The 27,923-nt window shown below is 46.5% G+C and overlaps 1 protein-coding gene across 1 annotated transcript; it reads left to right on the top strand.

The window, feature by feature from the left end:
* The first annotated feature begins 1,068 nt into the window (after positions 1 to 1,068).
* LOC139061342 (uncharacterized) lies at positions 1,069 to 27,486 on the top strand. Its single transcript, XM_070541255.1, has 8 exons — positions 1,069 to 1,106; positions 5,166 to 5,396; positions 12,096 to 12,300; positions 16,804 to 16,960; positions 19,748 to 19,869; positions 25,037 to 25,181; positions 25,659 to 25,717; positions 27,294 to 27,486. The coding sequence occupies exons 3-8, from the start codon at positions 12,203 to 12,205 to the stop codon at positions 27,346 to 27,348; spliced, it is 636 nt and encodes a 211-aa protein (XP_070397356.1). The 5' UTR covers positions 1,069 to 1,106; positions 5,166 to 5,396; positions 12,096 to 12,202; the 3' UTR covers positions 27,349 to 27,486.
* Positions 27,487 to 27,923: the final 437 nt, after the last annotated feature.

The raw sequence follows: 27,923 nt of genomic DNA, 5'->3' as shown, positions 1-27,923 counted from the left end.
GTACAAAAATGGGCCTACCGGCTCGAAGGTGGTATCCTCGTGGTTCTGACGATCAGGTGCGGTATGTTGTAGGTATGTTGTAGGTGCGAAGGAAAGCGATCGAGTGTTAGCCTACAAGGGTTGAGGGGGTAGAGGCAAATGAGCGCGTCTCCAATTCTAGCCCAGCCGTTGCTGCGCGTGGCACAGCTGATAGCGGCCGCACTGGACCTCTCTTGAAGGTTATCAGCGGCGGCAGATACAAAGATTTCGTGAGACGAGATAACCTGTGGATTCGTGTGAGCTGTGTTGTCCATCCCTAGAGTTGGAGGCCGCGTCATATCAATTTTTGGAGACGGGTTGAAGCTGTAGAGGCAGCACGAAGTGTTCGCTGACCGCTGCTGCCGTTCTTCATCACGTCAGAGTCCAGGCAGCGAGTGTCCGTGGTCATCGAGTGACATCTGTTCACGTCTGCCTGTACGACCATCGCACTATGGCCGGTGTAACGCACAATTTTTCCATCGCAGTTTCACTCTGAACGCGAAGCATCGATGCGATAGCAACTTAATCGACAGCTATGCGAAGTAAGATTATTTGTTTTTACGGTCGTATAAAATTATAAGCTATTGTTTACGAAGTTAATAAGCATGACGTCACGCGCGTACCGGGAACACAAGCACATCTCCGTTGACCGCAGAAAATCGCTGACCAAACACTGGAGTGTGGAAGCACAGCAGCAGCAGCGAGCGGATTTACCTTCGTGCTGCCTCGAGCTCTCGCATTAAAAAGAGATTGGAATAGTTTAACGTTGTACTGTCACATGCTTGCAAATTTTGTTTATAAATGAACGTTTACTACAATTACCCATAACCTTATTTTGTGTAGCTGTGTCACTATATATACATATATATATATATACATATATATATATATATATACATATATATATATATATATATATATATATATATATATATATATGTGTGTGTGTGTGTGTGTGTGTGTGTGTGTGTGTGTTTAGTTTATATTAGAGGAAGTAATTTTATGCGTATCAGATAACGACGCACAAGCTTTCCACTGCTGTTCCTGAAGTCGAACTGACTGCACGCAGGTACTGTGGGACCAGAGCAGTAAGTATAGCGGGTTTGCGCTCGTGCATCCTAACGTTCCCATTGCCCTGAAATCTTAGCAGCACGCCACGAAGGTCGGATGGCTGCTGTTATCTCCGTCGGCAGCCACAGCAAATCGTCGGCAGCCTTTTATATGTGCCGTGAAATCCGTTCCTGTTAGCCGGCAGACATCAAGAACGATGTTTTTCTACAGCGAAGCAGCGTACCTGATGGACTAGTATGAGTGAGTGCTACATGAGAGAAAAAGGAGCAATTACGCGCACTCTGATACACGTAAAATACCGTAGCACTTCCGCGAACACGAAATCGTTATCGGTAATACTAAGACAGAGCTGATTTTACGCGTAGGCGTAGATCGGCGAGCTGTGAAATCGGCGAGCTTACGTTTGAAGCCGCGAAGGAAGCGAGCTCCGGAGGAGGAAGGCGCCTGGAGGTGGAGGAGAGAGTCGGCAGGCTCGCGCCCTTTCTCTGTTTGCTTGGACGCCGCAGTGCTCACCGTGCATGCTGCAAGAGTTTAGGACGATCCCACCGCTGCCACCAGTTGTAAGATTTTAGGACGATCCCACCGCTGCCACCAGTTGTCAGGATTGGGGGCTCAATCCCATCGCTCGTAACTCGTTGTCAAGATTGGAGTCCGGCATGAATTCGAAGGTAGCTGGCCCATGCCGTCATCCAACTTATCCACGCTGACGACGTTGATGAAGGGAAGGACTGCTTCTCATAGAGAACGAGGAATAAGGGTTTATTTATAGTATTTACATGCAGTTCATCAGTCTAGCATGACTGCTAGAGAAAGTACGTCAGTCTAACACGACTGCTTGAGCGAGTGTCTCAGTCCAACATGACTGCTTAAGAAAGTGTCTCGAGCATCCGCACAACAGCGGTTTGTAAACACTCGGTCCCCCTTGAATTCCAAGGGGACGGAAACGTTCGTCCAGTCATTGTAAACACGTCGCCTCTCTCCGGGACGGCTTACACACACACTCGCACGCACACACGCACAGGTTCACGGTCCGGTCCGGAACCGACGTCACGCGAATTTCGTAGAACTCGGAGCTGACCCTCGCAGCGCGGCCGGGTAGCCATTCTCTTGCGTCTTGGTCGACGCGTGGGAAGGAGCATCAGTAGACGTTCCCGCGTGCACACTCCCCCGCTCGCGGCCGACCCGGGTAGGCGGTGTCGTGTTGCGCACAAAGCCTGCTTCGTCGAACTCATTCGGTCACAACGGCGACGAGGTTAGAGCGTAACGCCAGGGAAAGTTGCCGCCCCTGTCGGAAGTGGCTGGCAAAACTTGCACCTTAGCTGGGCCGTTCTTAACAATGCACGCGGCACCTGTTCTTTGCATCTGCAGCAATGTGCGCTTGCCCTGTTATTTCACTGTTAGTAAAGTTGGTACAACTGTTAAAAAAAGCGCGCCAAACATTGGACGCCGTGAATCTTCCTAAAGCTGACTGCTCTAAATACTGGCTCGCAAAATTAAGGCGTCTTTGCTACACAATCTTAACGAAGTTGTATCATAATCTCTGAAAAAAGGAGCATGTTCGCGGAGAGCATACGTTTGCGCATAACCCACGTTCGCGAAGTGAGACGTCACTGCAACATTGTTTGAGTAATTAGTACCGAAAACTCATGGAAACTATAGATCTCAACTTGCAAAGTGGCAATAACTATAATTGATCTCAACTTGCAAAGTGGCAATAGCTATAATTGATCATGAAATGCATTGTTACATTGCAAACAGTGTGAGGTTTTTAGTAGCAGTATTTGACCGTGTGGTGTCTCAGCAGGTTAATGTCGAGCAGGCATACAATATGTTGTGAACAGCAATTTTGCGGTTGTATGACAAGTGTTATGCGACTGCCTATGTAAAGTGTCTAATTAAAATACATTTTGTGATTCTTCGCCAGCAGGCCTTACTCGCGCTTCCTGATTTCCGTTACTGCTGCGAACTTTGGCGAACGAAAATGTCCTTATCTTTGAATTCATCGTATTTTATAACCTGGTAACAGTTCTCGCTGAAGTACCTGGTACCTGGGGCCGGCCGCATCCAAAATACTACATCTTCTTCCAGGATTTGGGTCATTGTTATTATTATGTCGAGTTATTTTCCCGGTTCTATCTGAGTCTCTTTTTTTTAATTTTGCGTGAGCGTATTTCTTGATACAAACTGCGGCTGCATCCCGGGCTAAGAGAGCGACGTGTCGTCCATTGTAGCGCGATGTGGACCCACGCCACGCAGACGACTTGCTCTCAGACGTGGGTGGGCCGATGCTGAAGAAAGTGTGCCTGCACACTACCTAACACGCATTCTGTGTAGTGCACCGACATAAGTTCAGGCAGAGATGCGGCTTGCTCAGAGGAATGGTGTTTGTAACGCAAAGTGTCGCAATGATGTTAACTAACCAATAGTTAGTCACCCGCCTGTGTAGACTCGTGAAGTGTACGGCTTCTTGCAATGACCTTGCAAGTGCTCAAATTGTAATCTCTTTTTTGATCTGAAGAAGTTTCTAATTCTTTGCATGTAAATGATTCATTTGGAAGAGGAAGCCTCAAATAAATAATAATGTTATAGTGACGTTTCACTCCGTGAATGTAGGTTCCGCGCAGGCGTAAGGACGCCGCACGCATACACACCGAGCACCACGGCGTCGAAGCACAAATGGAAAGGACAAACGTGGCGATTCTCTTCACCTCCAGGCGTATATCGCTATACGCGTGCAGAGTGCCTCGATGTCTTCCTCGCCTGCCGCTCCGTGCAGGGTAGAGACAATCGCAGCGTCTACTACCGCATTGGGCACGCGAATGGCGGATACACACGAGCGCCGGCAACGCGTCCTAGATGGCGCTCGCCAAAGGCTGCAACGACGTCCGCCATTCGCGTGCTCAACGCCGTAGTAGATGCCACCGCTGTCTGCACTTTGTACGGAGCAGCGGGCGAGGAGGACATCGAGGCACCCAAGTGCAAAGAAGAGGCGCATCGAAGATGCACAGCGAGCACGGCGGCGTCGAAGCACAAAGGAAAAGGGCGCAAACGCTGCGGTTCTCTTTTCCTCCAGGCCCCTTTCTCCTCAGGTGCTCGCATCCCTCGCGGTTTCAAACACAATCTCGCCAATTTCACACACGAACCATCTACGCTCACGCGTACTATCACTGCACGAGAGTCCACCATTAAAATTTTAATAGAAAACGTTTTATGTCAATGTATGTACAGCTAAGGTTCAGATCGATGGATACAGAACAAGGCATAAAGATAAAAATAGTAAGCAAGAAGTGGTACCATTGCAGAGGTCATGATAGTTCCAAGTTTCCCCGAACAGACAAAAAGGGAAACTTTATCATTTGTACTGTGCGTCAAGTGGTATGCACATTGAAAGGAAGCAAGGAACTCTTTTTCAGTAATAAAGTAAAAGCGGCTAAGGCCAATGTTTTCATCAATCAACACAAATCGTTCGAAAGGAAAACGAAGCTTAGTGTGCTTCCTGTAACTGGCCTAGAATGTTGGCACAATATATGATTTATTCGAGGACTCTTGTATTAATAGTAATTATTACGCTTTGTTCACAAAAGTTCTGGCTGGTCTCTGCGTTAAAGCTATTAAAAAGAAGAAACACGGTAAGACGTCTATAAGTTTGCTTAAAAGGCGACGACTAATGCATCTGCGGCAGGAAAAGAAGCTTGGAAATCGAGAAAAATTATATGCATTGTTTTAACATATGCGCTCGTGCTTAAAGCTTAAATGTTAGCGATTTGGGTAGTTGTGTTTTTTTTTCCTCCGGATCGCTAACCTGCAAAATAATGAAAGTACAGTAGTGAAAGAAACAAAACACGCAGCAAAAATTAAAGGCGCCCCGTATAAATCACCTACATAAAGCATGCCTAAGTCGGGAGGAGAATGAAAAAAAGACTGTATGTGAGAAATAAAACAACTTATTGAGTTTGTGTTGTGATGGTGTTTGCATACAGCGCACTTAAAATTAGGAATCATTTCAAAACCTTAGTTTATTTTACAGAAATGTTTTATAATTAAACAAACGTGCACTAAATCTTTTTCTCACGCAGCGACAACGACGACCACCACAGCAACAAAGGCAAAGACAACAAAGAAGACGACAACAAAGAAGACGACAACGAAGGCAACGACAACAAAGGCGACGACAACAAGGAAGACGACAACAAGGAAGACGACAACAAGGAAGCCGACAACAAGGAAGACGACAACAAGGAAGACGACAACAAGGAAGACGACAACAAGGAAGACGACAACAAAGAGGACGACAACGACAACGACGCGTAAGCTTAGGGTGATTCTGTTTTACGTTGACTTTCGTGAAATTTATAAGAACCACAACCAGTGGAAAAGAAATAAAGCGCCTCTGCCATTTGTTTTTCTTCATCAGGATGAGTATCTGACTCACAATCCTATTAAGGGCAGTTTAAAAATAGCGGTTCAAGCACGCACAAAAATTATTGAACGTTACTTAAAGGCAAGAAGAAGCATACATGTTGTCGTTGCTCTATACATATATCGATCATGACGGATTCCTTACTGAATATGGGAGTTAACAATAAAGTGTGGAAATATTTCATGATTGATCATTCGTCAGCGATATGCTAAATTTCGGGTATTTCGATATCCTTTGCATGATCATACTGACTGTAACGATAGCTCTTGCTGAATCGGCGGCGACAAAAAACACGTTGTTGTGACTAGCTGAGATCGCGCACCTGGGAAAATTAGCTTCGCAACAACTGTGCTGTCGTTAACATATATATAAACTTATAATACAGGTCACGTAACTCCCGAATGAGGGTGGGGGATGGAGTGTGCTAGTACAATTCAATGGAAAATATACAAGGAGAGAACTCTAACAAAGCACCAGAATATCAAATATTTACCGCGATATCGAACTATAGGTGGCACTACCGTCGCCGCGTTAGTGTGCAGAGGCCTTCGACGGCGCGCATTGACGTGTGGGCGTGGGCATTCCAGTGTGAACAATTCGGCCCGATTTTCAGGTAATGAAACCCGCTGACTGTACTGTGCTGGTCCCATATTGCCCTCCAGCACCACATTTTTTTTTTTTGCACGAAATCCGCACAGCATTTTCATTTACGCGAAAGAAGCGCGTACTCTCGTTCAAAGGGGGACTGGCACTCAACAACGCAGTCTTTGTTTCGGCACATTCTCGGGGCTTTTTGTGTATGTTCAGCTTGGATTCCGCCTAGTCTGTTAATACAGTTGCGTCAGTTATTAATAGTGCATTCTGTGACCATCTTGCACTGTATAAAAAAAGAGTGTGTATTGCTGTAAAACAAAGGTAAAGTAGCAAGTTAATGCGCGCTCTACACCACCAACTGATGCGCGTTCTACAGCTTGTATTCCTTTTTTTTATTATTCGCTGTGAAATGCAAACAGTTAATGAGTTCAATTAGGCAAGCTAGACCAATGTGACAGTACGTTTGTATAGGCTCATCAGGTCCCTTCAGACGAGATTATTTTTATCGTACTTGCACTGTTTCGCGCACGACAGCGATGTGACAAAGTTGCAATTACTTTTTGAGCTAATATCGTTCGCTAGTTTTACTTCAGCTAATAGCGGCCCTTATCTTGTATCAAGCTAATAAAGTGTATGACGCGGTATGACATGAATGCACGCTTAAGGCTCTTTCTTATTCTACTGCTTTGAGTGATGTTCACACCACTCCGTTCATGTTTCGTGGCAACACAGAGTTTGCGGAGCGAACGACAAATCGTGACGAGTGACTTTTTTAGCACGGTATTCACGTCTCGCTGCAGCGACTTCACTTAATTAAACCAACGTACGATTCTTTTGTCTTGTTCTCGAAAAACGACGCCATAATAAAAGTGCTATGATTGTGGCGAGCGCAGGGTGCGACAATCACACATCGCGCGCTCGACACGGGCGTTCACTGATGTTTAAGAAAAAAAAATTATGGGGTTTTACGTGCCCAAACCACTTTCTGCTTATGAGGCACGCCGTAGTGGATGACTTCGGAAATTTCGACCACCTGTCTTACTGCAGCGCAAAGACGACAGCGCAATGCTAAATGCTTTTCAAAACCGTCGAACATCCTAGGGCAGCAGACTGCGCTACAGCCACGGAAGAAACGGCCTTTAAACCTATTCACGCCGATACAAGCACATGTAAACACGTAGGGGAGGGAGGAAAGACAAAAGCAGAAGGCAGAGAGGTTAACCATAATAACGTTCGGTTGGCTACCCTACTCCGGGGGAATGGGAAAGGGGAAAACAAAGATGAGAGGGAGAGAGAGGAGGGAAGGAAAGAAGGACATTAGCGGTGAGCTCGCTCACGCGTGTGGTCTAATAGAAATTGCACTAATAGTCACAGACATTCACACAAGTCCGTCGTCCTCAAGAAGCACAAAAGCGCCTTCACCGCTTTATGGGACGACGAGCGACGGGGGCGGTGTTCCAGCAGCATCTGCACAGAAAGCGGCCGATTTTCCTGTTTTTGGAGAGCGTTAGCAAGTTCTTGTCTTTCTGGGGCATGTCGTAGACATTGGCAAAGCAGGTGGTGTATATTTTCTTTGGTGCCGCAGACCTCGCTGTAGATAAATTGTATATAGCATTGTATATAGCATATATAGCATAGCACATAACATTAATTTGGTGGAGGTGGACGTTCCCAGTACAGATCATGGAGCTTCGCAGCGGTCGCAACGGCGACAGCGCAACTTCGGCTTCTGCTGGCGGCACTTCATCTACGCAACCGTCTCCGCCTGCAGCCCCGACCTACTTCGCCGTTTTCCCCTCTCGGGATGCTGGTGTTTTCAACGAAGTCGGCAGTCCTGATATTGACGACTGGCTCCGCCTATACGAACGTGTCAGCACCAGTCACAGGTTGGATGCGGCTATTATGCTTGCGAACGTTCTTTTCTACCTCGACGGAGCTCCACTTGCATGGTTCCAGACTGACGAAGACGAGATCTCGAGCTGGAATCTCTTCGAAGAGAAGCTCCGCGACCTTTTTGGCAATCAATTCGGTCGCCAAGTCACTGCCAAGAAAGCCCTTGCCACACGTGTACAGACGTCGACCGAGTCCTACGTGTCGTACATTCTCGACGTCTTGGCCCTTTGTGCCAAGGCTGACTCGACCATGTCTGAGGACGATAAGGTTAATCACGTCCTCAAAGGCATCGCTGACGACGCCTTCAATTTGCTGGTGTTTACGAACGTCACCAGCATCGATACCATCCTCAAGGAGTGCCGCTGTCTCGAGCATGCTAAAAGCCGCCGGGTGTCCCAGCACATCACCCGACTTCTCAACACAGCTGCTAGGTCATGCTGTGACGACCTCTTCCACCAGCAATCGCGATGTGACAACTTGGCCCGCATCATTCGTCGTGAGGTAGAAGCGGCACAACCGGCGGCCCCTTCATTCCCGTCACCTGATCATTCTCCGGTGACAATCTCCTTGATCCAGGTCGTCGTCCGTCAAGAGTTGTCCAACGTCGGCCTGCAATCCATTCGTTCCAAACGCTCGGAACCTCTTTCTCCACGCACGTCCCCACCGCGTTGTTCTTACTCCTCTTACGGACAGCGCAACCCCTCCGAATGGTGAACCGTGGACGACAAGCTGATCTGTTTTAACTGCCGACGCACTGGACATGTCGATCGCCACTGCAGCAGCCGCTGGACTTCTCCGACGCGCTATTCTTCTGATTACCACCCTCGTCCCCCTAGCGCATCATTTTCCTTCGCCCCTTCTATGCCCGCTCCATCATCTGACCCTGCGATCCCTTTGACACGACCCCATTACTCCCGCTCGCCTTCTCCCTCCCGTCGTCAATCTCGTTCGCCCCCGTTGCGCCGTGCTCCTTCTCCGACCTACTCGCCGCGCCCTCGACCGGAAAACTAGACACTGCAGCTTCTGTGGGTGAAGCTGCAATGACGACATTGGCACGAAATCCTCGCTTCTGCTTACCTTCGAACAAGAACCTTTTGGACGTCCTCGTCGACAATGTTCCTGTGTGCGCGTTGATTGACACCGGGGCGCATGTGTCCATTATGAGTGCTGCTCTTCGCCGTCGGCTCAAGAAAGTTCTGACGCGCGCCCCGAGCCGAGTTGTACAAGTCGCAGACGGAGGGACTGCCGCTATTGTTGGCATGTGCTCTGCCCGACTCACCATTGCTGACAGACACACCGTCGTTCTCTTCACCGTCATCGAGTATTGCCCTCACGAACTCATTCTCGGTCTGGATTTTCTTGCCAATCATTCTGCCCTGCTTGACTATTCGGCCGGCTCATTTTGCCTTGACTTGCCTCTTCTTGCCGACCCTGTGGACCCGCCTCCAAGCTGTTTGAGCTGCATGGATTTTATTCGCCTACCGCCCCACTCTGACACACGTCGACTTGTACTGACCAGCTGTACCTGACGGTAATTACGTGGTCGCACCAATTCCAGCAGTTAGACGCGGTGTTACCGTGCCGCATACTGTGCTGACAATTACTGGCAACCGCACCTGCCTTCCCCTTGTCAATTTCGCGCTAACCGCGCAAGTTCTGCCTCAGGGGATTTCATTGGCTATAATTCGCGCTTTGTTGGATTATAAGGTCGAGCCATTCAGAGTGGAAGATCGTCACTGGAAGATCATTACATATATATATATATATATATATATATATATATATATATATATATATATATATATATATATATATATATATATATATATATATATATATATATATACATATATATATATGTATATATATGCGCAGTCTTCCAAGCTGTCCCATCCCCTCTCCAGCTCTCATGCCGCCTTCCCAAATTTAACAGACATTGCTGTTTCCCTTTGACACTCCTAATACTAACGCATTACATATATGTAAACCATGCGACACGCCTCACACACATGCAAGATGTTTCAATGAACACTTTCGATTTTCATTTTTATTTTAACCCGCCGTGGTTACTCAATGGCTATGTTGTTAGGCTGCTGAGCACGAGTTCGCGGGATGGAATCCCGGCCACGGCGGCCGCACTTCGATGGGGGCGAAAACACACGTGTACTTAGATTTATGTGCACGTTAAAAAATTCCAGGTGGTCGAAATTTCCGGAGTCCCCCCCTACGGCGTGCCTCATAATCAGAAAGTGGTTTTGGCACGTAAAACCCCATGAATTTTTATTTTGGAACTTGCCTCTGGCAGATGGCACAATTATAGTGTATGAGTTGGTCTACTCGAAGAGGCGGACATTAGTGCACAAAAAAATGAATGACATAATCGACTAATCAACAAAAACAAATTATGTTTTTGACTAATTACCTTGCGGAGTATATCGAAATTTACAAATCCTAGCCACCGAGAGTGCAAGGCATATCGACTTGAAAATAAATGTGTAGATTACACCATTTACCAGACATGCGCTGTCAAAATGGCTGTGAAAATGCCCTGTCGTTCCACTTACTTTCTTACCAAAACGTCGTTTTATGCATGGAACCACAAAAGTAACTGGAACGCCAATGCATTTGAGCGCATCGTTTGGGAAATATTATCTCTAAACAGTTGTCATCCTGAGAATTCATTCCAATCGGATCCGCCTCCCCGGCTTGAATTTCTAAATTGCAATATGTTCCTTGAGGTGAGTAGCTGAAAATATGATTATTGAATTTTTTGTTAAATAGGCGATCTTGCATTGCAATTTTTTCTTCAAATAATGTCCATCTCTTCGAGCAGACCAGCTCATGCACTACAATTGTGCAATCTGCCACATGCAATTTAAAAAAAAGAAGGAGAGCGTTAGCTGAAACACCGGCTATTTCGAAGACTTTGCATCTTTCACATATATCACATCTTTCTACAACTTAAAAATAAATGAGCTCCTTTCGGCCCGTTAATGTACTCGGCCCTTGCTGTAGTTTGGTTCCTATACCGGCACTCCGAATGGTTTGTCGCCAATGCTGCCTCTCCACAATGAAGCTGGAGAAAGCCTGGCCTTAGCCGTACGTTCAGCTGCTCCCTGAGCAATCGGAGGGACCACGTGACTGGAAATGTCTCCGTCGCTCTCGCAACTAGGCGAGGAAACCGCCTCCCAAGTGCTCCAAGGCCGTGCGCGGTGCTTTGAAAATACTAGCGAATGTGTCATTGTTCGTTGGCCGGGAAACGCTTGTATAAATTGTTAATGCGCGGAGCCAGTCTAGTATTTACACAATGTCGTCATCAACACCGGAACTGAACATTCACGTGTGCGCGGCACACAACCTACACGTCCTCTCAAAGTAAACCGTGTCTTGAGACCTGTTGTTTGAACGTGCAATGACCGAATGGAGAAAAACAAAAATGTAGGCATGAATTACCTTACCTATTAGAGTTGACTAGCTGACAGGATCTGTGTTTATATTGAAGGCGCATAGGGAGAACGTAAGGTTTTGTACGTTTAAGAAAAGCACTGGTATTAGGTATATTTTGGTGAATTAATAAATATATTTTGTGTCATTGAAAATAGATGTCGGAAAACAGCACTTTACTGCCGGCTGTTCTCCTGCAAGTCAGTATTTGTTGAGGCCTGAAAGTGCTTACGGATCCGGCACGTTTGTCGCGGCTTAATTGCCGTCATCACCGATTGTTGACTTTCCTTAGGAAGTTTACGTTTTAAGTTAGTCACTAATCCATTTTCGTTCGTCAATAATTGGAACATTGGCTGGAAATGGAAACAGTACTTCGCGTACTCCTTTTAGCGACATAAAAAAAATCTAAGTTTTCATCGGCCCATCGCGAGCATCGCCTCACGTCGGCAGAGCTTCGACCGCAAAGTGCGGAAGGGCGTGCATCCAATACCATCTCATTACCGATGACTCCAATCAAAAGCACATTGCATGTAGTTATTGCCCAGGAGAATAGTTTCTTATAAATCCTTGTAGTGCTCCTTAGAGCATTCCCGTTGATGCTACGTGATGTGCCCTCCATCTTTGTGCTTGCTCTGCTCGTGCCTTGCGCGTACAGAGCGGCCCATCCCACTGTACTCGCTGGCGTGCACGTATGGGCCGGATATCAAGGCGAGTTCTCGGTTCCCCGAGGACGGCGTGTGCGACTACACCTTCCTGGAGCAGATGCCCGCCTCGCGTGCCAAGGACTTTGGCGGGCCGTACCCGTCCGAAGTGCAGCACTTCATCAACACCGCGGCGCGGCAAACGAAGACCGAGTACAGGTACGGACGCACTAGCGTCAAAACGCGCGCGGCACGCCGCCGGCGGCAAGAACGCCGCGCGGCAGAGAGGCCACATCGGTTGTGTGCGCGGCGGCCGCCGCCGAGTCACGTGACAGCGCTGATCTCGCCTTGTCTCGAACTGCGCGAGCATAGGCGCGACATCGCCGTTGTCGCGCGCTTTTTCCTTGCTCGGAGCAGGCCAGCTCCTCGTCCCTCGTCATCTACCGCGCTGATCGCGTTGATTCCTGCAATGGCAGATGCAGACGACGATGTTCTGACGACGATGAGCGTTTTGGTCATTGTGTGTTCTCTGCTGTTGCGACGGCGGCGCGCGCAAAAGGCACGCAGACGAAGGTTTTGGGTGCACCCCTGCTGGCGCTACCGAGACGTCGAGGGGCAAGCGAATGTTTTGCTCCGCAGCACACCGCTAGAGCACTCTAAACAAGTGTGCTCACCCCCGCACATTCCTGCCGACGTGAACATTCAGCGGAAGCTCAGATAAAGAATGAAAACAACTCACCAGTCAGATCGAATGTTTTGCCGATGATCACCCACCGGTTCATTTTGGCGTCCTTGTATTTATAATCCGGATGGGTTTTATCATATAGAAAGGGGAACAAGCGAACAGTCTCTAGAAATTGATCCATCATATTCTGCCGGTTCAAATTCATTTTTCACCGTGGATGCACACGAGCACGTGGATGCACATAAAGCAGTCGCGGCTGGCTCGGAGCGCTCGGTCGTCGATCGTGGTTCCGCCGCCGCCGCTGGAAGTAACTTCGGCAGTAGCCAAGAGGTGGCGCTTAGGAGAAAGCCCGGACGTCTCTCATTGGTTCGCGGCACGCGGCAAGCCGCCGAAAATGGGTCCTGGACCCATCCTCTGCGCGGCAGACCAAACCGGTTCCGCGGCAGGTTTCGCGGCACGCGGCGCGCCACCGGCGGCGCGCCGCGCGCGTTTTGCCGCTAGTGTGTCCGTACCTTACGGCGTCGCCTTCGATTACGCGTGAGCCTGGCCTTGGGGAGCGACGACCTGCCCCCCCCCCCCTTTTTTTTTTGTTAAAGGCCAGTTCCACGGCCTCACATATTCAGGAAGAGAGTAAGCAGACTGAAAAACGATAAAAAACTCCGTAGAGAAATGGAAGGTAGGCGAGGACACAACTAGACAACGCTAAGCTAGGCAAGCAGAGTAGGGACAAGTAGTGGGAATAGGGCGAGTGGGAATACGTTCATGACCCGTCAGTGCGACAGCTAGACGAAGACGAATAAATGCCATCGCAGACGCTAGATCCAAGCGATAAGATTTACACGTGGACTCTGCTGTAAGTCAGGCATAGCACAGCACAGTCTAGAGAACCAATTCTGATTAAAGGCTGACATCTGCTTTTCCTTTGTTGTATTTTTAAGTGGGGCCCAACTTCGTCGATTTCTAAGCCTTTGCGTTCTGAGCTCAGGACACGACCAGTCAAACAGCAGAGAGAAACGGCATTGTTGCGCTCTTATTTATTGATGAAATAAAACCGATAAGGTAAGCCTACACGTACTGCTGTTGTGCGAGGCAAGTGAGCCTGACAATAGATCCGGTGAAAACGATGTTCGAGAAAAAAGGAAAGGCGGAGCCGGGAGCAATACCTCAAAAAGAAGGAACGTTTCTGCGCTCGGGGGCGACGTGTATCAGTTGCAGGGCTGGAGCATTCTGCTGTGATAAATAATAAATACACAGATGGAAACGCAAATGGTGTCCCTGCAAGCCCGCGTGAACAATGGTAAACACAAATGTTGCATGTTGCAAGGATGACAGATGAAATTGAATGTTTTTTTGGCTTATGCGCCATCTGTCCGAAGCTCAGAAGTTAGAAATTGCAGAAGAGTCTAAATAGATTGAAACTACGCTATGATACCGCCTTGTACGAGAGAAGTTTTTTGCGACTGTATTTTTTACCCAATAACAACTTCATTCCTTTTCTCACCACTATAGTTTGCTCTGAAGCAATCAGTGACATTGACTTAAACAATGAAGGCATTTTTAACCTGGTGTTAAACTTGGATACCAAGAAATACACCGGTCCGGACGAGATACACAATGCATTCTTGGTTCGCTACTCTTTGTGGTCATCAAGATACCTGACGGTCATATATTCAACAAATCTTTATAATCTGTCACTGTTCCTTCCTCGAGGAATTTAGCTAAAATGCTTACTCTTTATAAATGAGGAGATAAGCAGTTTTTGTCGAACTACAGGCTGATTTAATTAACATCACAGTCATGCAAAATATTAAAACATATTCATGAACACATAGTGATTTTACTGTACTCAATGAATCTGCTATCTAACATACATCATGGGCTTAGGTGCGGTTTTAATACGCAAACACAGTTATTTCAGTTTACGCATAACATTTTCCTTAACTTTAATGTTGGCAACAAGGTTGACGCCATCTTTATAGACTTCTCTAAAGTATTTGACAGGGTATTACATTCTAAACTCCTTGCTAAATTCAGCGCTGTACTAAATAATTCGCAGCTAGTTCACTGGATTCCAAGCTTTCTTTGATTTCGCTCTCAGTATGTCTCTTACAGCTCGAGCGAGTCTACTGCTGTTGATGTGACATCTGGAGTGCCCCAAGACTCCGTTCTTGGGCTACTGCTTTATTTAATCTACATAAATGATTTGACTGTTAACACCTCTTCTGAAAGTCGTCTTTACGCTGATGATTGTGTTTGATATTGACACGTGCACTTATATTTATCGGGCGACACGTTTCACCGCCTAACAGATCTTATCGCACAGCGCGGGACGCGCCTGCATGTATCCGAAGTTTCTGGAAAGTTATCGATGCTTCTATCCGCTGTCTGTTGTCACCGAACCTTATGTTATCTGATTTCATCACCTGACGCGAATGGTGTAGAACTTTGTGGAAGGCACGCGGGTCCCAAAGATTAGTCTGGAACATTCGACGACTGTGTTCGCCGACCGTGTTCGCCGCTATCGTTGTGCTATAAGTGTAGCCTGTTTTTGTGGGCGCAGGTTCGCCCAATAAAAGTTAGTTTTGTCTTTCACAGTATTGCTACTGTGTTCTTGAACGTCACCACCACGTGACAATATGAAATTTTAAACTGTTCTAATCATCACTGCCGCCTCCAGGAGTAATTTTCTAGATGTTGCACTTCGTGCAACACCTGGCTAATAGCATTAAATTTGATAAAACCGTCCGTGTGTCCTTCTGTAAAAAACTTCTCTTTTTGCATTACTCCTTCGATAACAACGCTTTGTGTAGAGTATCTGAGTAAAAATATCTCGGTGTCATTTTTGCGTATAACATATCATGGTCTAATCACGTTGATTGCATAATTTATAACAAAACACTAAAAATGTGGTTTCCTACGTCGTACACTATCCAAAAGATAAATAAGCTGTTACTAAATAAATCGCTAATCCATCCTCTTATTGACTACGCATCTGTCGTTTGAAATCCTTATAAGCAGTGTGAGATTTACGCGCTAGGAACAATTCAGAAAGAAAGCTGTAAGATTTATATGTCACCCTTATGATCGTGACTTTCCACCCTTTTCTGCACATCGTTCCTTGAATTTAACTTCGGTGTACTGACGTCGCCGCATAGCATTATTAGATTTCTTGCACATCATCTTCAATTCTTCCGTTACACTTTTAAAAAACTATGCTAACCTCGTGGCAAAGTCATCGACGAGACGACACCACAACCCAAACCTGAGGCCTACTTTGCACGCACTAATATGTTGACATTCAGCTTTTTCCTTCCTTGCATAGAAGACTGGAATTCCTTACTTGGCTCTATTCTCTCATGCCCATCCCGAAGTTTTGTATCTGCCATCCAAGATGTATGGTGATAGCACATCGCCCTCATCATTGTATCGTATTTTACGGTGTATAATTTCCATCTGTTAATCCTCGCCTGCTACAGCCCTCATTGCGCTGCAGTATGTACAAACAAACAGAAATGAACATGAAATAAACTACGCCATCTGAGCAGTGTCAACTGATCTCGAAAATTAAAATGCCTCCCATCTAAATCTGTAGCGCTGGAAGAATTGACCGGAGGTCACTAGGCCATTTCAGGCGCCTCCACTACAGGTTACCACTAAAAGACGTATAGCTTCCTCACTTTGAGGATTCACTGACCCCGTTGTCTTGTCTTCCTCTTCAACGAAGAAACTTGGCTGGGTGCTATTTTGCCCCGATCGCAGAGATCAGGAAGTTCTGTTTACAGCGTGAATATTTCGAACGCATAGGAAACGCTCTGTGTCGAATTGAATTTCTTTGGGTAGGTTATTCTACGCTCTTGGCTCGAATACCGTTTGATATTTGTCATTGCATCCAATTATTACTGCTGCCCTCTCCGGTCGTTACCTAATGAGGGTAATTCGGTCGAGCAGGTGCATGCGTGTTGTCTTTGTGCCTGTTGAAGCCCGTGAAAGAATTCGTTTTTCACGTGCATTTTTTTCTAACGGTTTCAATCCAACAGAACACGTAGCCGCACGGCTGCGGCATCGAAGGACTCCTCCGTGAAACGTCATTTGCACAAGTTGTTTACGAAGAGAATTTTCCATTACGGCTACATCAACACCGACACCGAATTCTTCAACAAAGAAGGGATGGTTGAGTCGCTGCAAATACTAAAGGTATGTATATGAGCTTTTCGCAAAACAAAAGTGAGAAATGAAGTTTGCTTAAGTGCAAACTGGAAGCGCGTGATTTGTCTTCACGGTTGCAAATAGGGATGTGCGAATATTCGAAAGTTCCCAATAACTAATCAAATAGTGCCGTATTTGATGCGGTCTTCGAATCGAAAAGTCAGTATTCTCAAATGTTAATGTTTTTGTAATACTTTTCGAAAATCTCAAAACGGCAACTGCACCCAAACAAATATAACATCGGAAAAAAGTACGGCAAGTCCCCCCCCCCCCCCTCCGCCAATGGCATAGTATAGACATAGAACAAGTGGACTTCCATATTGGAGCAGGCTGCGCGTGACTTGGGTAGCCATACTTTACCAGCTGTGCCGCGGTCATTCGCGCTCTGGTCATCGAAGCAACCACTTGTTTGGGTCTCATGCTCTATTTGTGCTTTTAATAAACAATGCTGCATAAGGCACTGTGTCATGGAAACTTGATAAGTTTTAAGAATACCGGGATCTGAACGTGCGATATTATATGTCATAATGGCTGTTCATTATTCGAAAATAATTCAATTCGGTCTTGACAATTGCTATTCCGCACCCCTAGTAGCAAACGATAGCTATATATACATATATACCTTAATGTTTGCAGCATTTGCTGCCATTTGGTACCATGCGACTGGAGCGTGGTTGATTATGACGAATGTGGTGTCTGTGGCGGAAGGGCCAAATATGGTCAAATAGGGTCATGGCCGTGTGGTTACGTACGTGTGTTGCGCTCGAGTGATTGAAAATTATTCTCTCTTAGCGCTTAAATATAGCCTGTTTGACCGTGCGGCCAAAGGGTGGAACTATAACGAAAAGTTTTTTAAAAGAAGACTGCTTCAAGAGCAACGGCAGGCAAAATGAAAATCCTTACATTGAAATGAACAGGCAATTCCATGGATTACTAATCATAGTGCAATGATGCTCTGTCGATGCGCTTTTGCAGTTGTATATTTGCTAAATTACCGCTGTCCGATTTCTTGTCCGAGGAGCAGCGATAAGGACCTTCTTTCACCAGTGATGATACTGCATCTACGGTGCGTTGTGACGGAGTAATTCTAGCGCAAAATGATTAAAGCGATAAGCTGCTTAGAATTTTCGCGTCGATGGGCAGTTGCTTCTGCCATGCATTCCCATCAGAATATCAACTTGGAAGCATAGAAACATGGGAGTTTTTCAGGCAATCACACACACTACGTTGATTACTAGGCAGGCTTGTATGCTCTTTTTTATGTGTTCTGACGCTTAAAGTTTACTGTTCCTGGTGACACATGTCATTGGGGCGCTATTCATAAAACAAGACCAGAGTAGTGTAAATATTCCTTTCGTTATTATCGATACCTTTCCGATCAAAGACTACTCACGACAAGTCATTCCTTGTGAAAAAGTAGTCAGAGTACCATTTAGACCTCTGCATTAGCCTTAAAATATAAACAAATGAAAATAATTATTTACATAACTACTGCCCTTCTTACACTACAATGTATTTCTTGATTGGCCGGATTTTAGGCCACCATCGTTCACGACAATGGTCAGTGTGACAATGGGACAACCACCGCGACTGTGACCAATCGCGGATGGTATTTTCGCAAGTATTTTGTGAATACCTACAAGTGTTTTACGCGTGACCTAAACAGGCGTGCTATGCAATCGTATTTGCACGGCTTTCTTTATCGGCGCTCATTTAAAAGGCTGGCGCGTGAAATAATCACCAAATAAGAAGCCACATTATATAGAGTGCGTCAGCTAAATTTAGCTAAGGTTTAAATATACGCCGATACACTTTACTGGGACGTGACCAAATGCATTTTGTTGGTTGTTCCAGAAAACAAGGCACACGATTTTTGTATGAATAGATAAGTAACCGTGCTTGTAGCAGGGTGATGCCTACCATATCTAGTTAATTTCTTAGAGTAACCTGTAGACCAACCTTGTCCAGATTTACAAGGGCGACTCTCGGTTCTCTTCCGCTAAATTCCCTGAACGTCATGATGGACCTATTTTTGTGCAGTATTTATCTCTCCACCAAAAGAGTTGGGGCTAGCCTCTCGCGACAAGAAAGAATGTGCAAGGAAAGCTATTACACACATGAGTCATATTTGGCTAACCCCGTCAGCTGGGTAGCGCGAAGATACAGCATCTGCAGCAACCCCACGTTTAACATGAAAGAAAAAAAAAGCATTCTGGCAGAAACAATCTCACGATGAGCGTCGATGTTAATGCGGTTGATTATCATTCGAATAATGCAGCGACACAGCGTCGCCGTCATCGAAACGCATCACGTAGGAAGCGTGTATCGCAGCCGAGCTCCTAGCTCTCTGGTGCTTTACCCTGCACATGGTGCGCCATCTGGTGACGCCGTCGCGAACTCCGCGCGATGCCTCCGAGATTCGCGGCTCGCCGGTGTGCGCAAGAACTGTTTCCTCGCTGGCCTCTCATTCGGGACGCAGCGCGCTATGTTGTCGGATTCCTGCGCTTGAAAATTTTCTATGGCGTGGTTTTGATTCCTCCCAGCACCAAAGTATTTGACGTTCTTATTCTTTCTTTCGTAGAAAACTGCCTGAATAACGTTTGATAAGGACACCATACATATACGTATCGAAAATTGAGTTAAGTTTCCCATAGAATGCTAATCGCAATAGAAAAATCCGGATAGACTTGCTCAGTTACACCTGCTGACTTATGGGCAGCACTAAAGGTAGTCCAACAGCGCTGACTGATTTTCGTAAAAATGAATAATTCTCAGCGGTTCACGAGTTACTTGGAAGACCGGAAGACCCCTGAGCGCCCGATCTACACCGTAATGGCGTCGGCATGGAGTCAGTTCTATGATGAAATCTCGGCTTCGAACGTGGCAGAGGCGTTCAGGTAAGCGAGCTTACTTTTTTGCATATAACAAGACTTTAGGTCAGTGTACGAAGATAATGCAAGAATGAACAAAAAATGTTTTTAGCCAGTGAAGCCTTTTCATCACATATCCACACTTCTAGTTCCGCCAGGGCCTCACTCAAATTGTAATCTGCATCGTGGCCCTTTGTAAGATGCAGGTGCACGCCTTAAGACTTCAGCATTTAGTTTTTCCCATTATTTGTTTTTGTCAAGTAAACTAGGAATATTAATCAAGTGAACGTGAAAGTTCCAACTCCTTGGGACACTTCTGTGGCGTTGCTGTAAAATTTGCAGAATTTCAGATCGAGGTTACGGAATTTTTTTGCACTTAATAATGAAAAAGTTGGCACTGCAATTGCTCAACCACTATGATAATGATGAGAAATACAGCAACTTGGAATGCATTAGTAGACTGCGCTGCAAATTTATTCCCACACCTAGAGTATTTTTATATCTTAATATGCGCAGTTCACTTTCCTCGCTCCTTCATATTTTTGCGATATTGCGCTTAGCTTTGCGGCCTCTTTCATGTATTCTCAATTAAGCATCTTAATTCATAGCTTTATATATGTGACGCTATTGCTGTTTTTGACATATTTATAGAGCTTGTGGTACAAAGCTGAATATACAAGAATGCATATAAAAAATGATAAACCGTGCCGATTCGGTTACTCTGAGTTTCAAGGTGTGTAAAACCCCGGAACATGCAAAGGCGGTTTTCAGGGCAGAGTAAAATACCACATTTGGGGTATTTGTATGGGGCATTGTTAGAAAATATTTTTGTAAAGAAATCACAAAAATCTTTTCGGTCTTTCTGCAGAAAATTTACAGACAATGTGCCACCGAGTCTGCAAAAGACGTACACACACTCTGCATACATATGACGCGGCCTCTATCACCTCCCTGCTACGAAGGTGCATGTTTTTATTCTGCAAATACTGCATGAAGCATCTGTAGTCACAGGATGCAGAAAGTGTGCGGAAATTCTGCAGAACGTACACTGTAATCAGAAATAATTAGGACATATGATGAGAGTAAACTGCATGTCTTTTGGCGATTTCCCTCCTGCGAGTTGAGCTCTCTCGCATACACGGGAACAAAAAAAAATGGGACCAACACTGCACATCCGCGACTCCCCATTGTAATACTTACATGTAAGACTGGACGACAATGTCAAACGTTGCGATCGGAACAAACAAACCAAGACAAATAATTACAATATACTCATGAGAAACGTGGATGACCACGCCACATTAACACTTGACAAGGGCCAAATGCGGAATTACAAAAGACATCCGGTAGCACACGTGAACTAGACACCGAACAAGGTGAAACCATAGGGGTGTAGATAGTCATAATTTGTGTATCTCATAACGGTCTCGTCAAAAGCTGTGTGACAGCATTAATTATGACCCCTGTTTGCGCTGACGAAATCTGTCTCTTAAAAATGCGCTTAAAGCGTAAATCAATACAGGACATAGGCTGTAGGCAGTTTCTTTTTTTTTCGTCTCGTTCCTGCAATCAAAGTAAGCGCGAACTTCCTTTTTCCTAAAAAGGTGATCAATTCTGAGGCTCTGCCTAAGCTGCACAATTTATTACAATATGTCGTGACTGAGTTGGCCGGTATGAAGCTGATATTTCGGTAAAAAAGTTTGGACACAAAATAAAAGAAGTTTGCAAGTCTGAACACTACCTCCGTCACACGGCATGTGTGATGTCATTCACAGTAAATGACATTCATACCGAATGTCATTGCAATCTTGCATTCCCTGTATACACAGGTATGCGAAATAGCATTCCCGAATGATGGCAATGTCTGTCGGCAGCTTGCGCACACGGGCACTTGGCAATAGGCATGCGTGCTTTCAGGTTGTGATTCGCCCTGCAAAAAGGTGGTCTTCCCGCGCTTTCAGCAGCGCACGCTTCTCGTCGTCAGTCCAGTGCGCTTTTTTGCTTCTCATTCTCCACTGACGAAGCTGCAGAGTTGGCTTCCGTAGTGGGCGGATAAGCTTTAGCGCGGCACCACTTTGAAAACAATGAGCAGAAATTACTCACTCTTGCTGTCAACTACCTGCTGATGATTACATCAGATATACCAGTGGTCTTCCAACCAGACGTTGCCACTCCCTCAACCTAAAGCCTTTCTTTGCACGTACTAACATGTTCCAACACAGTTATTTCCCGAGAGTTGTCGAGTGCTGAAATGAATTACCGGTTCTGTTCGTGAATTGACACTGCGTGATGCTGTAGAAGCACTAGTGCGATAAGATTGCTTCCCTTTGTTGTTGTTTTTTTCTATTGTCTATGGTGTTCAACTGCTTTTGTTTCTGTTATGTTTACTGTACTCCACTCCTGCAATAGCCCTGAGTAGGGCTGCAGTATTTGGAAATAAATAAATAAATAAATAAAATGAAAACAAAACAAATGAGCGTTTGCAAACATGGCCGACTGGAGGTCATATAGCGTACACTTGGAGACTGGCAACAAGAATTTAGCTGCACACAAACTACTTCAACTATCGTGCTGTACGTCATAAAATTATTACAGCTCATAACACCAATTATGACAACCTTTGTTGTGACTACATTTCGTTTTAGCTTATCGATTTCGTAAATTTTTGCCAAGCCCCTGTAGTCAAGACTACATAAGTCGCCCTTGCGTGAGTTCGGGAAATTCGTTGAATGGGTGAATAGCGTTAGCTGCGAATCTCATTCAGCATGCCCTTGTAGAAGCAATAAAAATAGCATAGGGACGTAATCTCATTGGCCGCGAATGATATTACACGTGCCGTGTCACAGGGGTATGAAAGTTTTCTCACGTCAGCTGTGGCCTCTTCGTCCTTTATTTTCAATGCATAACGTTCAACCGTAGGAGATGGGCCTCAATCCTGTCGACCAGTGCCCTGACGCCGTGCGGATTCCCAGCGACATCAGGTCTCAACTGCACATCGCGCCCCTTCCCCGCAATATGCACCCCGCAAACAACGTCGGCAGACGTCGGGCCAGGGCTACAGCTCTACTCGAGCATGTCCGCAATAACCACATTCAGGCAAGCTTCGTGGATGCCGCGGCATTTGTCAAAGAAGGGGCATTCGCCATCTCCATCGTCGACTCCAATTCAAGGCTCGCTTGCTGCTCACTCACTCACTTGCTGCGCTACGGTACGCACTTCGAGGCCCGTGGTAGCCGAACAGGTTGCAATCGCGCTGGCTGTGCTCGATGGTCGCAGAGAGGCAATATATTGACACGTGCACTTATCTTTATCGCGCAACCACGTTTCGCCGCTTAACAACTGTAATCGCAGAGCGAGGGACGCGCCTGCATGTATCCGACGTTTCTGGAAAGTTATCGACGCTTCTATCCGCGTGTCTGTTGTCGCCGAACCTTGTGTTATCAGATTTTATGGCGTGACACGAATGGTGTAGAACTTTGTGGAAGACACGCGTGTCCCATCAGTTAATCTGGAACATTCGACGACTGATCTATAAAAGCCGACGCGCTTGACCCGCTGATCAGATTTTCGACGATCGCCGAGCGTGTTCGCCGCTTTCGTTGTGCTATAAGTGTATCCTGTTTTGTGGGCACAGCTTCGCCCAATAGAAGCTAGTTTTGTATTCCACCGTACTGCTTCTTTCTTCACCGTCACTACCACGTGACATCTGGTGGAGGTGCGGGGTATCGATCCCCGTACCTCTCGCGAGGTCGTGCCAGACGGCATTTCGCACTCACAGCGGCGCCGCGCACGATCTGAAGTGGTTCACGTGGTGCGCCTTAAACCATTTTACGGACGCTAATGAACTTCCTTAGTTTGTTGTTTTCTTTGCTACGAGTGCTTTTCTTTGTTACTTTCGTTTGTTTGCAGCATCGGGTCGATGCTTTTTAAGAGGGGGGTAATGACACGTGTACTTATCTTTATCGCGCAACCACGTTTCGCCGCTTAACAACTGTAATCGCAGAGCGAGGGACGCGCCTGCATGTATCCGACGTTTCTGGAAAGTTATCGACGCTTCTATCCGCGTGTCTGTTGTCGCCGAACCTTGTGTTATCAGATTTTATGGCGTGACACGAATGGTGTAGAACTTTGTGGAAGACACGCGTGTCCCATCAGTTAATCTGGAACATTCGACGACTGATCTATAAAAGCCGACGCGCTTGACCCGCTGATCAGATTTTCGACGATCGCCGAGCGTGTTCGCCGCTTTCGTTGTGCTATAAGTGTATCCTGTTTTGTGGGCACAGGTTCGCCCAATAAAAGCTAGTTTTGTATTCCACCGTACTGCTTCTTTCTTCACCGTCACTACCACGTGACAATATAGTGATTCCAAGGCAGCCATTAAGGCCTACCAAACGGGTATGGTCTCCCCCCAGGCCCTCCGCATTCTCCAAAGCGCCAAAAGTATCTCTCCGCATTCTCTCATTTGTTTTCTCGCTCACTTGGGGTCGATTGAGGGTTCCCCCTCTAACCCTAACGAGGGCGCACACGAGGCCGCGCGAGGACTCACTGACCGCGCCGCCTCAGCAGTCCCCCTGCTCCGCGGGGAACCCTTGCTTACGTTTAATGTAATCACCACACACTAGTCAAGACGGGCATTCCCCCTCCCGCACCTCGCCTTATGCAGGGCGCGGGCGGTTACCCTTCGACTTTTACAAGCCCGTGCGTACCCAAACCTTGCGGTTTTTCATGCCATATACCTTGAAAGATATCCCAGTGCGGGCTGCCCTGCCTGTGGACTAAGGGCAGCATTGGACCATGTGTTGTGGGAGTGTGAAGCCATCGGCTCCTCCTTCAGCGGCTTCTCCTTCAGCGGCTCCGCCATCGGCTCCTCCTTCAGCGCTCTTAGGCAGCCCCGAACTCAACGACCAAACCCTGGCCGTCCAGAGTGCCCGCGATCGGGCCGTCAAGCTCGGCTTGGCGGTTCCTACGTGGGACTAGCCGGGTGGCGCGGGGTCTCCCATGCGTCTTCTCTGGACCGAATTGAAGTTACTTCACTCAACGGTAGTTGACAAAATTTGTAACCAAACGTAACGATGTAGGTTTTTATACATGCTGATAATTGTGAGCATCAAGTGAACTTGATAAAGAAGTTGAATGCAGGATTCATCTAATGCTTCGCAGCTCACCACACTGTTTCAATTCTTTTTTTTAGGACCGTGCTTATGCCGGACCTATTCATCTCGAAAGCGCACCTATACGATCTGGACAGCTATGATAAGGAATGCAGAATTTTGCCAGCGAATCTACTGAGACAACCAGAGCATCTTCTGTTCAAGAACATTTACTTCTTCAACTTAGTGAGAAAGCTTCAATACCACATTCCCCTGTAGTATGGTCAGAATAAAGGCAGAATATCTGAAGTATAGAATCTGCGTAATAATAACTTAACAGTCTCTCGTAATGGCTACATGGATTTTGTAATAGAAACAGGAGCCGGATCCATAAATGCTACGCTTACCATCGAATCACTTTGTACTTCTTGTAGTGCATGAGTAGAGCAGGGACATCGTGAAGTTATTGTGACTTCTGCTATGACTTACAGCTCATGCGGCACACGGAAGCGTAGCCCTCGATATATGTTTTCGTTGTTGAGGCTGTTCTTTCTTTTCTCTTTTGTTTTGCGGGGGGGGGGGGGGGGGAGAGGCGCGCAGCTTCATACTAGGAGGATGACAAGGTCTGGCACGCTACGCAGTATTGATTCTCATGTGATCACCTGGGTAGCTCCTTCGGTATGACTGTTATACGCGTGAGCCTATATTGCCCCGTTTTTGCAGGTTCGCGATGCGGGTGTACGAAGCTCGGCGATAGAAGTTCCCACAACCCCAAGAATGAGGTGAGCCGCGCAGCTGTCACGGCGGGCGATCGATGGCGTAGATAAGAACAGGCAAGCGGCGCTGCGGATGACGTCATCGGCTCACCTGGCACTGCCAGGAGTGCATGGCTTCAGCGCTAGATACAATTCGCTGCTCGGAGAGGCGCATAGTCTCTTCTGCATCGGCGCTTGTAAAGAAAAAGAAAAGTTCAAAATAAAATTATAGGGATTTACGTGCCAAACACACGATCCGATTTTGATGAACGCCGTGGTGGGGGACTCCAGAAATTTTGACCACCAGGGGTTCCTTAACGTGCACCTAAATCTAAGTAGGCGGGTGTTTTCGCTTTCCCCTCTCCCATCGAAATGCGGGCCGCCGTGGCCGGGATTCGATCCCGTGACCTCGTGCTTAGCAGGTCAACACCATAGCCACAAGTGGAAAGAACAGTCGGTGCTCCATTGCTGTGAAGTAGTCTAAACGGAGCGGGTGCTTCTCATGATCTTGCAGCTGAACGATGAGCTTAGAAGGACTGACATGCAACGGCAGCGCCGTCTAGAAAGACTAGAACAACGTTAGTTTACCTACGCCGAAGTCGTCGCTTTGGTCGGAAGATGAAGAAGCACCACCAGCGGATCCTACTAAATGAGATGTGAAACAAAACAGTCGTTTAATAATTGAAGTAATTGTGCTATATTGAAGTGGGCTGAAAAATAACAGAAATATTTAGAGGAAAAATAACATGAACAATAAGAGAATTATTAGATAAACAATGACAGCAGAAATGAGAGAAAGTACGCTCACGCTAAATGCGGGCTCACTTCGTGCAACGAAGGTCGTTTTTATTTATTATGCCCTTAAAAGCGTCATTGAAGAAGTGATATTTGCAGAGCCTCTGGCCTTATAATGTGACAACCGAGAAAGATGTCATAATTCGCGTGAATAAGCGCATTATGCAAAGGTGACCCAGCTGCGCTCTGTAAAAGCGAAGAAAATTTTTCTTATATGAATGCCCCGTTTGTACCGATACTATGTTTCTATAACGATGCATCCCGTTGTAGGCTTATGAATATGGGATTTCTATACTTCCCTCTCAAAGGTGGTGGCGTCTCCCCCGTTTTATGTATTGGCCGGTGCAGCTGTGGTTATATGGAGCTGTTGGACGCATGCCAGAAATCAAAACCATTAAAGAGGAGAGAAATGAAAAAAAAAGTACATTCCTGGGATCATAATGAGGCACGCCTTACTGGGGAACTGCGGATTAAACTACACCAGCTGGGGTTCTTTACTTTGCACCCAATGTGCCGAGCACGATCGTTATCCTTGCCGCATTCTGATCCCGTTGGGATGCGTCCATGCAGCCACGATGGAACCCGTGAGCCCAAGTTTGGCAGCGCAACGCCAACGCCACGGACCTATACCGCGCTGTGTTATATAAATGAAGTTTGGAGCTCGAGAATAACTGGGTCGAGTCTACTATAACTGCTTTGTCGATACCGACCACCATCGACTTTGCGTAGCAATGCGAGGGCGTGAATGATAACGCCTAATCACGTGACATCTACAACCCCTCTCTACACCGCGGCAACACGTGCGCAGTTTACTGCAATCAGGCACGCCGGCGACCTGGACAAGATGCGGAACAAGGGCGTGAAGACGGCGGCGCTGTCCGTTTCCGTGGGTCTGTACGGCCGCTGGTACCCCGTGGACACCGACTCATGGAGGCGGGTGAAGAACTACGCCCCTGGTGACGCATGCAACCTGCAGGAAATGAAGAAGCAGCGCGCTGGCATCGCCGAGGTACGTGTACGCACCCGCAATTACATCGAAGTGCGACTCCTGGGTGCTTGGAAGGACGCGAATGTATTGTGTCCATTAAACGAATTCCGGTTGACTACATTACCTTATGTTTTCACTGGCCGTGGCCTATCTATCTATCTATCTATCTATCTATCTATCTATCTATCTATCTATCTATCTATCTATCTATCTATCTATCTATCTATCTATCTATCTATCTATCTATCTATCTATCTATCTATCTATCTATCTATCTATCTATCTATCTATCTATCTATCTATCTATCTATCTATCTATGCAGCCATGTTTGAATTCATGAATAGTGTCTGATTTAAGCGCAGTACGTTGAGAGGTGACAATTTAGACCTGTCACAATTGATCAGTAATTTCCCTTAGAAATTTTAATTCTTTTGGCACGATGGCGGCCC

The sequence above is a fragment of the Dermacentor albipictus genome, chromosome 6 (genome assembly GCF_038994185.2).
Source record: "Dermacentor albipictus isolate Rhodes 1998 colony chromosome 6, USDA_Dalb.pri_finalv2, whole genome shotgun sequence".
Taxonomy (NCBI): domain Eukaryota; kingdom Metazoa; phylum Arthropoda; class Arachnida; order Ixodida; family Ixodidae; genus Dermacentor; species Dermacentor albipictus.
The sequence above is the reverse complement of the archived record's forward strand: the minus strand, read 5'-3'. Positions and strand labels throughout refer to the sequence as shown.

Bases quoted from the DNA above. Each gene is read 5' to 3' on its own strand.
- LOC139061342 (XM_070541255.1), top strand. From the start codon at position 12,203: ATGCCCGCCTCGCGTGCCAAGGACTTTGGCGGGCCGTACCCGTCCGAA. The intron at 16,961-19,747 runs GTATGTATATGA...AATAATTCTCAG, and splicing joins AGTCGCTGCAAATACTAAAG to CGGTTCACGAGTTACTTGGA. The intron at 19,870-25,036 runs GTAAGCGAGCTT...TCTTTTTTTTAG, and splicing joins AACGTGGCAGAGGCGTTCAG to GACCGTGCTTATGCCGGACC.